Raw genomic sequence first — 15,004 nt, forward strand, 5'->3', positions numbered from 1 at the left:
GATTGTCGTCTCTCTGCTCCATGAGGCATCCAGGACACCTCATTCATTTAGTCGTCATATCGCCTTAGTTTTGTCACTTGGGACATTTCTCAGGCTTCCTTGACTTTCTTGGTTCTGATATCTTGGTGAGTTACAGTCAGGGATTTTCTTTTTCGTTTATAAAGTGCTTAAGGATTACCTCCCCCCCCCCAGTTTATTTATTTATTTGCTTTTCTAGGGCCCCATCTGTGCCATATGGAGGTTCCCAAGCTAGGGGTCTAATCGGAGCTGCAGCTGCCGGTCTACACCACAGCCACAGCAATGCAGGATCCAAGCCGTGTCTGCAACTTACACCACAGCTCACGGCAATGCCAGATCGTTGCCCCACTGAGCGAGGCCAGGGACTGAACCTATGGATACTAGTCAGTTTTGTTTCTGCTGTGCCACAACAGGGACACCCCAATTTACTTTTTTAAAGTACAGTTGAGGAATTCCCGTTGTGGCGCAGTGGTTGACGAATCCAACTAGGAACCATGAGGTTGCAGGTTCGATCCCTGGCCTTGCTCAGTGGGTTAAGGATCTGGCGTTGCCATGAGCTGCGGTGTAGGTTGCAGACGCAGCTCGGATCTGGCATTGCTGTGGTTCTGGCGTATGTAAGCTGGTGGCTACAGCTCCAATTAGACCCCTAGCCTGGGAACCTCCATATGACGTGGGAGTGGTCCAAGAAATGGCAAAATAAACAAATAAATAAAGCACAGTTGATTGTCAGTGCTGAGCCAATTTCTGCTGTACAGCAAAGTGACCCAGTCATATATATATATATATATATATATACATACACTTTCCCTTTCTTATATTATCTTCCATCACGGTCTATCCCAGGAGCCTGGATAGAGTTCCCTGTGCTGCCCAGTAGGACCTCAGTACTTATGCATGCTAATGTAATAGTTTGCACAGTCAGGAATTTCCAGCTGAGATTTTATGATGTTTTCCCATGACTCCCCTGGGGTCACGGGTTGGGGGGCAGCATATCGTAGCGCTGAAGTGCGCTGCTCATCACATCTAACTGGGGGCGCCCCATAGCAACATGGCTCTTTCCTGGGGATGTGATCTTTGTTTAGTTTTGTTTTGTTTTTTTCCGGGAGATGTTATCTTTGATCACGTGGGTCAGGTGGTGCCTGTCACTTTTCTCCTGTAACACACTCTCCTTCCCTTTCCATAGTCTGTCTGTTGGAAACAAGTCACTAAGGTCTGTCCCTGGGGTCCCAGGACAGCTGGCGTGCTTAACATTTATTTATTTATTATTTATTTATTTATTTAGTCTTTTTGCCTTTTCTAGGGCCGCTCCCGCAGCATATGGAGGTTCCCAGGCTAGGGGTCTAATTGGAGCTGTAGCCACCAGCCTACTCCAGAGCCACAGCAACACGGGATCCGAGCCGCATCTGCGACCCACACCACAGCTCACGGCAACGCCAGATCCTTAACCCACTGAGCAAGGGCAGGGACCGAACCTGCAACCTCATAGTTCCTAGTCGGATTCGTTAACCACTGTGCCACGACAGGAACTCCCTCTCTGACCCTTTAAACCTGGGCTAGGCTCCCCACTCTGTGCTCCTATACCCCTGCCTCCCCCTATGCAACATCCTCTACCTGAATGATAGACATTTGAGCTTCGAATTGTTGGGTGGGTCAGCTGATGATGGAAAGATCTTAGCAACATCCAGAGCCCTGCAAGATACAGGACACATTTTTTTTTTGGAGGTATAGACATCAAAGGTAATACAAAAGAACGTGTGCACTATTCCATTCCGGCTGTGACTTCAAAGAGTGGTAGGCAGGCGAGGGTGGAGGACATTCTGTGGAAGGAAATAGAAAGGCGACGAGGGGATAAATCCCGGGCTTGCTGGGTTTTGGTCTCTGATGGAGAAGTCCGCCCCGACAGCGTTACTGCTGAGAGGAAAAGGCAACGGTGGCACATTTTCCTTTACCTGGCACATCTGTGATCAGTCCTCTCCCGCTTCTCTCAAAAGAAGTGAAGACGTTGATTTCATTCATTGATGAGAACCTAACCAATAGCGGCCATCAGTGGGGCCGTTATTCCTAATGGGTGGGGCTGCCGGTCTCCGCACCTCGAGTTGCTGGATCCTAGGTCAGATTCTGAGAAGCGTAGGGGGTCTTGCTAAGGCTTTGATCCTGGGCTTCTCGCTTCAGCTCGAACTTCCCACAGGGCTCCGCATTGGGTTTCAAAATGGCATCTTCTATCGTTCCCTGCTTACTATTATGTTCTTGTATCCTGAGCCCCCTGTCGTGAGGGTTTCCAGGGAGATGCGGAAGGGCTGATGGGCACAACAGGATTCAGGCTTTTCTCACCCTAACCGGAACCCCCTCCAGAAGCCCCTCCCTCCCACCCTGCATGGCTAAGTTGACTAAACATGACATGTGAAATGAATTCCTGTTTAGAAAATGCCATGGAATTGAATATGGACGGTGGTTGTACAAACAGATTCTTGGAATGAGGACAATGCCAGCATGGCGAGCTTGGCGCCCCGGAGGGGACTGACTGTAACTCACCACTCTCCCTGCAGCAGGGAGAGCAATGGCAATGCGGACTTCGGGGGATGGAGGAAAAGCATGAAGTGCTGAGAGGGAAATCCGCAAACCGTGTTTGCCTGTGATTCCCCGGGGGAGAGGAAGATGCTTTTTCTTTGTGACAGTTAGTAATTCGACATGAGAGAGGCACCTCCTGATTTTATGTTTGAGGTCAGAAGAGGGAAATGGGGCAGACAGCAAATGGCGAGCGTCCCAGTGTGTGAGCTGAGTCATCAAAGTGACAGGCATTTGCTGAATGTAGCCCCAGCTGGGCACCAAGGTGGGAGCGTCGCCACTTTTTCCACGTCCATTGAGAGACAGCCTTAAGCCAGCTCTGTGCTGGGGACAACTGTACACAGCCCGCCCTGATGGAGCTCATAGCCCGGAGTGGGATGGGCGGGACACATAAGCCTCACTGGTCCAGAGGGGTAAGTGCTACGGAAATTAAACTGCACAAAGCAGAGACACTACACAGAGGGCTGCTGGGATGACCTGCTGGCACAGAGAGGAAGAAGAGAGGAAGGGTGCGATTTTCAATAAGACTCGAGCAAAAAAGGATCACTGGCGAGGGTCCCCAGTTGGGAAAAAGTTAACCCATGAGGGCAAGACGGAGAGTGGCTCTCTCTGCACCTTCTTCCCCGTGGGGTTCTCCCGGGGCTGAACTGCTGGCGAGCAGGACAAAGATGGGTTCTCCATCTGCCCAGATGTGTCTCCTGGATAGAGGTCAGCAAACTTTCTCCCTAAAGGGCCACATGGTAAGTATTTTCTGCCCTGCAGGCCATCTGGTCCCCCTTTGCAAATACTCAATTCTGCAGGTGTAGTTTGATGCAACTAGAGACACATGGAAGCAAATGGGTGTGGCCAGGTGAGCCTGAGAACAACTCCAAGGGTGGTCCCTGGTCCGGTATTATCAGCAGGCCCTGGACGCTTGTTAGAAATGCAGACTCTCAGACCCTACCTTGGGCCCACTGAGTTAGAATCTGGTGCTCACAGGGATTGTTCCGGAGACCCTCACGTACATCGCCGCCTTACAGAGTGGTCGCACTTTTGTCATCCGTAAAATGGAGTTGACGGATACACCCAGCCGGCTGGGTGGTGTAAGGATTCACCGTGCTCACAGCTTGAAGATGCTGGGAGACGACGCTCCATGAGTCTCTAGGGTTGTAAGTGAGACTGAGAGGGAATTCCCATGGTGGCTCAGAGGTGAAGAACCCAACTACTATCCATGAGGATTCAGGTTCGATCCCTGGCCTTGTTCAGTGGGTTAAGGATCCGGCGTTGCCACGAGCTCTGGTGTAGGTCACAGATAAGGCTTGGATCCCGCATTGCTATGGTTGTGGTGTAGGCTGGCAGCTGCCGTTCTGAGTTGACCCCTAGCCTGGGAACCTCCATATGCCATGGGTATGACCCTAAAAAAAACAGAAAATAAAAAAAGTGAGACTTAGAGCCCTTTTGTTCTAGAATATTGTCTCAAGGACTTTTGTGTAGCAAACAATTGGCTGATGGAGACCCTGTCTTCCTCAGGAGCAAATGGCAGGCATGCTCACTGCTTATTATAAAACAACAGGGTTCCCTGGGCTCAGGGTGCCCCTTGTGTAATGCACCCCATTGCATGTGCAGGTCTGCTGGCCTCCTTCACAGTGTCCTGAGGGACACGGGACACACAAGAACAGCACAGGGACTCACCGATATTCTGATACTGCTGTTGTTTGTAAGAAAGCCCTCGGATGGCTCAGGAGTCTTTTGTCACCCCTCTCTTCCCTGAAGAGAAGAAAGTTTCCTGGAGGTGTCAAGGTCAAGGAGCCTATCAAGGTCAAGGGTTCCAGGCAACCTCTCCCCGCATCCAGTCTCTCCCTGCATGGAGATGCTTTTGATTCCACTAGAAAGAGGATTTTCCTTGGCCTCTGTCCTTGACTGGCTCCCAGGAATCTCCTGCAGGATGCTTGCGGTCGTGAGCACTGGGGCTGGGTCCTGATGCAGAGTTCGGTCCCTCTGGCCACCCTCCCTCTTCCCCATGGAACCAGCAGGCCACAGACATCCAATGGGGTGTCTTGGCAGTGTGGAAATGGTAAGATAAGGAGCATCACACAGGAGCTGGATGCAGGCTGCTGACCCCAAGGGAAGGTTCTTTTCCTGGTGGAGAATAGAGTCTCCTTGTAGCAACAAGTGGCAGGGTGGCTCCAGAATCTCTGTAGAGCAGGGACTCAGGGCACCAGCCTGGCTCGGAAGGATGGGGGAGTAACAGGGGAAGATTGGCCTTAAAGCTGATTTTGTTGAGCAGGCCTCCTCTGCTTAGCTGAAGAGCACCTAACCCTGGGGGGTTGTTTTGTGATGCTGAGAGAGACCAAGAGGGGACCCTCACTCAAGCCAACTTGAGGGGTCATCGCCATGTAATAGAAAGTTCTAGAATTCCCGTCATGGCTCAGTGGTAAGGAATCAGACTAGTATCCATGAAGATGCTGGTTCTATCCCTGGCCTCACTCAGTAGGTTAGGGATCTGGTGTTGCCGTGAGCTGTGATGTAGGTTGCAGACATGGCTTGGATCCTGTGTGGCTGTGGCTGTGGCATAGGCTCTCAGCTTCAGCTCTGGGAACCTCCAGAAATTTTCCAGGCTCTAGCCTGGGAACCTCCATGAAGTTTGGATCCTAGCAGACATTCAAATCTTGATTTACCAAGAATCTGGGTGGCCTCTGAGAAGTCTGTTTTGCTCATCTCTAAAAGGCACGTAGTCTATAGAATTAAAGTCACGTCAAGTTCCTGGCAGAGAGTGGGCACAGAATAAAGGTATTTCCATACCTCTTGCTCCTTCTAAGCTCTGCCCCTCTTGGGGAGGAGCAGGCTGGGGCACTGCCCACTGGGCTCCCTCCAGGCTTGGTCTTTGCTGTGGCTTCTGGGAAGGTCCCTGTTTCACCTGAAGCCTGAAGAAGGCCGTTTGGAAAGGGGCAAAGAGGGGGGGTTTACGGAGGTGGTGGATAGTGGAGACCGCTTTCTGCAGCGATCGCCTTGGACAATTGGTGGGAAAAGCTTCACGAAGAGGGAGGTGATGCCTGGCTGACACCCGGAGGTGAGGATGGTGGCTCACGATGGCCAGGAACCACGACGGTCAACAGTAGAAGAATGACAATGGCTGCGGCCACTGAGGCTTCACGGGGCTCCCCTTTTCCCCAGGGGTGGGGAGGGGGACCATTTAGCTAACATGACAGTACACTGAGGTTGCTTAGGCAGATTTCAGGAGGATTCTGGACAATATACTGTGATACCTGCCAGTAAGTGGAAGGGACTCAGAGCCTGCAGCCTACGGTTTACTATCACTATACATATGACCTGTTTTTATTTTTATTTTTTAATTTTTTTTTTTGCTATTTAGAGCTGCACCCAAGGCATATGGAAGTTCCCAGGCTTGCAGTCAAATCGGAGCTGCAGCTGCCAACCTATACCACAGCCACAGCCATTCAGGATCCGAGCTGTGTCTGTGACCTACACCACAGCTCACGGCAATGCTGGATCAGTAACCCACTGAGTGAGGCCAGGGATCGAACCCACATCCTCATGGACACTAGTCGGGTTTGTTCCCATTGGGCCACAGCGTGAACTCCTAACCCATTTAAAATGATTGGCACGAGAAGCCTAAGATATATTTCAGTGGAGACGGGAAAGCCCTACAGATGTTATCAATTTTCAGCTCATCCTGCTGTGCCCGAATCTCACATCATAAAGAGAATCCTAATGCAAATTCTTGCTTGGGTACATGTTTCTCTAGGATTGCCTGCCCTACAACTGGACTGGAGCGATATACTGTGGGAATGGGTGTATTATGTTTGTTTGTTTGTTTAAGGTAAATTTTATTGGAGTATACTCGATTTAGAAAATTTGTTAGTTTCATGAACCGTGATCAAGTCGGAGAGAGCCTCGAATTGCCTTGTTGGGTTTTATTCTGTAGGCAAAGGAAACACATCACTGCCTGCATAGGCTCCCCACCACCCCACGCCCCGTCTCCACGTTTCTCATTAAACTCGACTCTCGGGGGGCATTGCCCATCCCACCCAATCCTGAATAAGGACAAAGTTGTAAGAAAGAATGTCCAAGAAATGGTTTATTCTGAACAAGGATCAAGGCCGACGTGAACAGAGCCAGGAAAGTCCAGCATCTTCCAGCTCCTGCCCCTAATTCAGGAACCCAAAGCCAAGGAGGAATCCCAAGGGCCGCTGGGGTCACGGTGAAGAAAGAAGCAGCCCTGTATTTCCCAGGGGGGACAGGACGGTGCCAAGAGGGAACGAAGAACAAAAAAACACACAAAAAGGGTGCAAGACAAGTGGACACATGGGCAACCGCATCTGGAAATAGCCTACATGTGACAGAGGGAAACCACGAGCGCTTCTTAACTTTTTTCAAATAAAAATGTAAAACCACAGGAGAGCTTAAAACGTCTCTTAAGAAATCTCAGAAATGGCACCGCCGGTCCCAAGGACTGACTTACAACATAAAAAGTGAAAGCTGCATGAGGCATTAAAGCACAATTGAATTTTCACAGGAATGGACGGATATCCGAGACTCCAGGAAGAAAAGTTCCAAGAATTCTAAACACTTGACTTGTTTCTCTCGGCAGGAAACAGACCTGCCAAATGCGTGAAACAGGAACATTTCTGGCGATGCTGCTGGGACCCAAAACAGCTACCGTTCCCAGAGCCGCGTGTGCTGAGGGCGGAACACACAGGGTCTTCTTTCACCCTCGAGCAACCCAGAGGGTTAGTTTTATTAACCTCATTTTAAAACGAGGACGCTGACACTCAGCTGAGTGTGTGATTTGCCTGAGGTCTTCTGGTCAGTGCCCAGCAGGGTTTACTGCTCTTCTGACCACAGTCCTGGATCCAAGTCCAAGCTTTCTTATTCAAAGACAAAGCGCTCCCTGAACAGATCTTGAAATAGTCTGCTCTCTGTGTGGGCTCACATGCCTCTAGAATAAACTTTATCACCCCCTGGGCTTCCTAACTTATCAGTGTGGAGCCACCTCCTTGATGGCAGTTGGAGACCCTCTTAAGACCACGCTGATGAGGTGACGTCAGAACTTTCCAGGAAAGAACGCTCTGGACGGGGACAGACACTCCGAGCTGTGAGTTGTGCTGTGGGGCTGGGTTTGGGGAGGAGGAACTGCTGACACCCTATAGGAGTGACCGATGGTCGGGGACTGGATCTGGATGGGCACCTTCCTGCATCCCAGCCAGCGGGTGGGATGGAGTGGAGACCTGCTGAAATGGAAGCTGCAGGGGATGGGCCGCCGTCTTCTGTGAATGGGGGGAGAGGTGCACCTGCAGTGGCAGATCCTTGGGGACCAGGCGGGGCTGCAGGCCACACCCACCACCTTAGAAGGTCGCAAATGCTGGCTTGGCGGAGGCAAAGGAAGACACGTCCGGTTCTGCTCCAGGACTGGGGCATGGTGTTTCCATAGGTTGGCCAAACACATCAGATGTTCAAGGGTTGCCTTTTGGAAAGTCCTGTCTTGGGAGCCAGGAGGAATGGAGTTGCAGCGTTGCGATGGTCTCGTTGCTTTGGGGGATGGGCGTGCACTTCAAATACTCAGGTTCTTTCTTGCCGTATAAACAATTTTATACATGTCAAAGGTTTTGCGTGTCTGCTACCCAATGCGATTCTTCCAATAACCTTGGAATTAGAGGTGGCGCAGACAGCTATTTCGTCTTGGCAGATGTGAAAACAGAGGCACAGAGAGGGCAAGGCTTGTCCACAGTCGTGCAGGGGATCAGCCAGGCAGCGAGGACCAGAAGCCAGGCGCTCCTGCTCCGAGTCCGGGGCTCTCTCTGCATCTGATCTTGTTAGGGGTGAGACGGGGACCAATCCTGGCACAGAGAGGGGCTCCTGGTGGGCAGGGCCCCTCTGTGCCAGAAGTGTGTGCAGGCCCCCCGTGCCCCGGAAGCCGCAGGCAGGTGCTTAGCTGCTGCAGCCACGGGAGCAGGCGTGGGCCAGAATGTTGTTGTTGCATCCGTCCTGGAGCTTGCTCGGGGCCTGGCTCCCGGCTCGGCTGTCCGTGTCCAAGAGCTGGCCGCTCTGCCCTTGCTGTCTCCTCAGCCTGCCAACAAGCACAGCACAGACCTGGGTGAGTGATGCGGAGCGGGGGATGGGGGATGGGGCAGGGAGGGATGTCCTGGGACGTGATTGGACAAGCAGAACGATGGAGGGGCCTTCAGTCCACACCTCCTGCTGGCCCTGGGGAAGCGCAACCACCACGGGGGCCAGGAGGCTGTGCCTGGAGCCAGGCAGGCTGGGGTCCAAACCCAGCTCAGGCACCTCTGATGAGGGAACCCTCAGAGCCTCAGCTTCCCCATCTGTCAAATGGAGAGAGCGGTTCCTACCCTGGGGCTCCTTGTGAAGTCCACGAGATCACGCGTGTCCGTTGCCTAAGTTCTCACGGTAGGTAACGGGGTGATCCTTACACATCTTCACTCCTAGGTACTGATGCCCCCTGACGGACCAGCCGCCACGCTCGGGGGCAGAGGGAACCCTGGCCAGCAAAGCAGTCAGGCTCTCTGTCCTCCTCGGGTACCACCTGACAGGGGAGATGGATGCTAGACGAACTGCCCCCAAACAAACATCCGAGCAGATGAGCATCCAGACGGAGGAAATATCCCATAACAATGGCGTCGAGGGAGCCTAACTTTTTTCTTTAAAAACACTTTATTGAGGAGTTCCTGTTGGGACCCAGTAGGTTAATTAAGAACCTGCCACAGTGTCCACAAGGATGTGGATTGGATCCCATGGCCTCGCTCAGTGGGTTAAAGATCCAGGGTGGCTGCAAGCTGTGGTGTAGGTCGCAGGTGCAGCTTGGCTCAGGCGTGGCTGTGGCTGTGGCTGGCAGCTGCAGCTCTGATTTGACCCTGAGCCTGGGAACTTCCATATGCCACAGGCGTGGCTGTAAAAAGAAAAAAATTTTGTATTGAAGGATTGTTGATTTATGTGGTGTTAGTCTTCAGGGTACAGCAAAGCAATTCAGTTATTTATATAATTGATTTTTATGTAAATGAATAGGTGTTTATTTTAAAATGCCCAAACATAGCCTAGCTAGCCTTACTATCTCTAGACTTCTGTACTCTCTGATCATGATGCCAAATAAAGCTTCAAAAGCTGCATTATAAAGACTGGAACCCAGGAATGAGGGAGAGATGGAGTCTGAAGTCTATTGTGGATCGGTGAGGCTTCCTGGAGGGGGCAGCCTTTGAGCTGGGCTTTAAGGATTGGCATGGGAAGTGCGAAGCGGGGAAGAGGCGGGGCAGGTGGTATGAAAAATGAAGGGGCACCAGTGAGGCAGGGCCGAGAAAGTGAGCCTGATTATTGCAGGGTGGACCAGAATCCTTTCTGGAGGTGACAGTTTCAGCCGCTTTAGACCCTCCTTTTGGCCAGAGCTATTTTAGAGAGTAGAACTAGCTGTTTCAAGTCTCCCCTCCTCTCTGGAGGCTCACATGGGGAACAGTATGAGAAGAGCGCTGGAGACCCAGAGCAGCAAGTATAAGAGGTATGAGTCATGCCCCTTGCAACTCAGCACCAGGTTCAGTGTGAGACCAGGAGGCAGAATCAAGAAGCAAAGAAGCCTCTCTAGACATACGCCCATCTATCTCCAGGCCTATAGGACTGGATTCTGATCTAGTTCCGGGAGGCTTCAAAGCCTGGGTTCTTTCTACTAAGTCTACATTCCTACCCACCTACCAACCATCCACCATCCACCCACCATCCACCTACCCATGCTCTTTCTACCTACCTATCCAGATATTCTTCCATTTGCTTACCCATCTGCCCATCCATCCTGCCAGCCAGCCAATTTTCTGCCCCTCCCCCACCTGTCCACCCCTGCTCACCTCCCTGTCTTCCCCTTATCCACGTCCCTATTCACCTACCCACCCCTGTACCTCTTATCCAGACACCATCCACCCACCTGGTCCATTTATTATCCATCCACCCATCAATGCATCCCTCCACCCACTCGTCTACGTATCGTCCACCTCTCTACTTATCTATTCATCCCGCCATGCCGTCTGTTCACTGCGCACCATCCACCGATCCCTCCAAGAGCCCATTTACCCATCCACCCACACGGCTACCCCAGATCTATCGCCTATGCATTGGCTATCCACCCACCCACCTCTCCATCCGCCCACTACCCCTCTGCCCATCCAGTCATCCATCTACTCCCAAATCTCCATCCATCACTGCCATCCACCCATCTGAGCAATGTCCCCCTACCCATCCACTGCCCTTTCCTTCTGCTTATCCTGCCCACCAGCACGGTCTGTGTGCCAGGCTCACAGCTGAAGGGGTTGGGGGCAGGACAGAGAGCGAATAGTGGACATTCACGGTGACAAAGGCTCTGCCGGAAGGCAGCAGTACCGCATGGCATTTAGAGCCCGGGCTTAGAGCCAGGCTGTCTGGTTCTGTCCCTGATTATTAGCCACGTGATTTGGGGAGGCTGGATTCAAATCCAGGGCTGTCTGTCCACTGATTATTAGCCACGTAATCTGGGGGAGGCTGGATTCAAATCCAGGGCTGTCTGCCTCTAAGAACCCTGCTCTTTCCATGGACTCAGACGCCGTTCAATATGGACCTGGAAAGAGGAGAGCAGAGAATGATTTTTCCACATTCTGGAGGATTTAGAAAGGCTCAGTTTGCTCTAATAGGAACCCATGGACCAAGACAAGGATATGACACCAGATGGTTGGCCCCGAGAGCTCACTTACGTGACTAGCCCAGAGCCCCGTTCTCTATAATTCAGGAGGAAATGAAAAAGGGTTTTACATATCTTAGTAGACACAGCCAAGTCTGCTGATGCAAATTGGCTAGTTATCTCCGCGATGGCAGGAACATTTCATTTCCTCAGCCAACTTATCAAATTAATTGTCAGCTTTGTGACCAGAATCCCGAGTGACAGAAGTAAATGTTCTCAAACCTCCCGAACTCGGGCAGTGGACGCCAGAAGGAAGCACTCTGAGACGGAGACCCTCCATCAACGAGAAAAGGACACGTTAAAATCTGCAATAAATTGGACCAGAATCAAAGGCAAAGCACTGCACAAAACTAAAACTAAGTGGTGAGCAGTCAAACTGATTTCAAATTAAACTATTTCACGCCCTGAGGATGGCGTCAGTTTACTACCGACATTGAACTGCGGCGTTAAACCCTGGGTACAGCCTGGCCTCCTGTTCGAGGGCAACCAGCTTTCCTTTGTGCCACGCGCTTTAAAAAACGAAGATGGGAGTTCCCGTTGTGGCTCAGCGGGTTAAGGACCTGACATAACGTCCATGAGGACGTGGATTAAGGATCTGGTGTTGCTGTGAGCTGTGGTGTAAGTCGCAGACGCAGCTCAGATCTGACATTGCTGTGGCTACAGCTCCAATTTGACCCCTGGCCTGGGAACTTCCATATGCCGTAGGTGCCACCATAAAAGGAAGAAAAAAAAAAAAAAGGAAGAGAAAGGAACATACTTCAAGTGCTTCCGCATCTATTCCCATCATTTCATTGGTTGTCCCTTTTGTCTCCTGAACTGTGCAGAATCGCGGCGTGGCCCTGCAGCGTGGTGGCAGAAAGCAGGCTTTGGAGCCACAGAGAATCCGATCAGGACCCCAGCTTCACCATCTCTGGCTGAGGGGTTTGGGGGAACTCGCCTCTCTCTTATCTGTAACTGGCTGCAAGACCACCTTTTTTTTTTTTGGCCCCATCCACAGCTAAAGTTCCCAAGCCAGGGATCGAGTCCACGCCATGGCTGTGACCTGAGCCACAGCAGTGACAACAACAGATGCCTCACTGCTGGGCCACCAGGGAACTCCCACAACACCACCTCTCTAAAGGAGAAGATGAACTGATGCGGAGTAGCCATCTGCCCTGTAACAGGCACTTTATAAAGGCAGGGGTTTTTGTGATGATGGCTGCAGTGTGGAGATGCACCCATTTCACAGATGGAGAAATTGAGGATCAGTTAGAAAAGCATAACTTCCAGGTGCAGTTCTTTTTTTTTTTTTTGTCTTTTTGCTATTTTTTTGGGCCGCTCCCACGGCATATGGAGGTTCCCAGGCTAGGAGTCCAATCGGAGCTGTAGCCCCTGGCCTATGCCAGAGCCACAGCAACGCAGGATCCGAGCCGCGTCTGCAACCTACACCACAGCTCACGGCAATGCTGGATCATTTACCCACTGAGCAAGGGCAGGGACCGAACCCGCAACCTCATGGTTCCTAGTCAGATTTGTTAACCACTGCGCCATGATGGGAACTCCCCGGCCGCAGTTCTGATGAATGCCTCCCAACAAGGAGGTCCCCACAGGTGTTCTGCACACCTCCTTCTGGCGGATCAAGACAGAGGACACGGAGGAGTGAAGGGGTCTAGAAAGGGCTACACACAGACTGGCCGAGGGGCAGGACCCAGAAGTGGGTGAAACAGGACAACAGGCTCAGAGGAAGTGAATCCAGCCTCATGAGCCACGGTGGGGTCCAGGGGGGCCTGCAAACCAGGGAAGGCCAGGCATGGAGCTGGCAGCTGGAACCGGGTTTCTGGCCTGGTGGTGGATTTCTTCTCCTCTGGGCACCCAGCCTGCCACCTGTGGCCTCAGAGCAGCCGGCAAAGTGACTGGCCTGGAGCAGGTGCACAGTTAAAGTGTGCGGGAAAGCTAGGCAGGTGAGCTCAGGAGTAAATGCCCAGCCAGGTCTCCACCACTCATTGGCAGCCCGTGTGCACAGCTTGGCAGAGGCTCCTTCTCAATACACCAAGGGGAAAAGGATGCCGGTCTTAATTATGGAGAAAGAGGGTATCCTAGCTGGACAAAAACTGGCTGACCCGTGGCAGGACTGGCGAGCTCACAGCCCTTGCAGAGAAGAATCTGCATGAGTAAACACACATGGAGTTTCTTGTCTCGTGGCTGAGGAAGTTGGGACAGGTTGTTATTTTGCGTGTCTGTATCCATATTGGTTAAAAAAATGAAGGCAAAATAGCATTTGACATGGGACTTAATTGATACGGTACTATGTTGGTCTGATAATTTTGTACATAATTACTATTACTAGCAAACTCACGGGCAGTGCTGACTGACCGTGCCACAGGGGCTGTTAAGTGCTTAACATCTGTAATCTCACTGGTCCTTACAATGGTCCTTCACGTGGAGGAGGTCTTAACACCCCGTTTTACAGATGAGGAAACTGAGGCACTACTGTGAGGCCTCAGGTCACAAAGCTCGCATGGATCAGGATTCAAAACCAGGCAGTCTGATTCCAGACGCTGTGCTCTTAGCTAGTAGGTATATTACCTCTCTATGGTTCATGAATAACAGAGTCGAAGTTCCCGGAAAGTTCTGGAAGCACACATACCAAAGTGAACAATGGTTGTCTGCTTGGGGATGGGGGATGGATATTGAAGAGAAGAAGCAAAGAGTCACGTGGTCTGATTGCTTCTGCACTGCAAGGATCCCTTCTCTAGCATCCCTAGCAGAGGCCAGCCCGTCTTAACCCAACCTCCGCCCCCGCCCCCCTCCCAAGAGAGCCCGTTTCATGTGGGAACTGATCGAGTCCTTAGAAACTTTTCCTTCCCGTAGAAGTGAAATGAGAAATCTGCTGCCTGGAGTTCCCCCTGGGGCTCAGTGGACTACGAGCCTGACTCGTATCCACAAAGATTCGGGTTCGTTCCTTGGCCTCGCCCACTGGGCTAAGGATCTGGCATTGCCATGAGTTGTGGTGTAGGTCACAGACGCAGCTCGGATCCTGCGTTGCTGTGGCTGTGGTGTAGACTGGCAGCTACAACTTCAATTGGACCCTTAGCCTGCAAACCTCCATATGCTGTGGGTTCAGCCCTAAACACACACACACACACACACACACACACACACACACACACACACACACACACGTCTTCTGCCTAATAGCTCCTCCCCATTCAACGCCCTTTGGTTTGCTTCCCAGAATTATTCAGAGGGCTCCCATTTCTCTCTCAAGGGACACTCCTTCAATTCTTAGAAGCCCTCCGAGCTGACCGCCTTCCATTGTCCCCCAGGTCCACTCTGCCCCCCTCTCCAACTGTCTGCTCTCCTGCTGGGGGAATCTGACTTGTAGGAATCATATCAAAGCCTCCCAAGCTCTTGGGTTTGCAACTGGGCTTGGACAATGGGGAGCCCTGGCAGAAATCAGAAGGAGCAGAGGCAGTCAAGTTTGGGCATCGCAGTCCCAGCCCGCCTCCTGCACTGTCACCTGAAGCTTCTGGGAACACTGGGAGGTCCTTGTTCCAATCTAGGTAGCTTTCTCCCTGGATGGCCTCCCTCTCATCACTTTCAGCCTCCAGGCGGGAACCCCTTGCCTCCTCTGAAGCCCCAGTTGACTGCACCTGCCTCTGTGATGCTCTTACAGCCACACCTTTGCAAAGGGTCCTTTGGAAATAAATTACCCTTGGAGTGTATTCTCTG

General features: G+C 51.8%; 1 protein-coding gene across 1 annotated transcript in view; it reads right to left on the bottom strand.

The window, feature by feature from the left end:
• Positions 6,637 to 15,004, bottom strand: part of STK32B (serine/threonine kinase 32B) — a 361,511-nt gene continuing 353,143 nt past the window's right edge. Inside the window, exon 12 of the mRNA XM_021100993.1 lies at positions 6,637 to 8,650. Coding sequence (XP_020956652.1) covers positions 8,512 to 8,650 — 139 coding nt within the window. The 3' untranslated portion in view covers positions 6,637 to 8,511. The remainder of the gene's footprint in view (positions 8,651 to 15,004) is intronic.

Source organism: Sus scrofa, chromosome 8 (genome assembly GCF_000003025.6).
Source record: "Sus scrofa isolate TJ Tabasco breed Duroc chromosome 8, Sscrofa11.1, whole genome shotgun sequence".
Lineage (NCBI taxonomy): Eukaryota > Metazoa > Chordata > Mammalia > Artiodactyla > Suidae > Sus > Sus scrofa.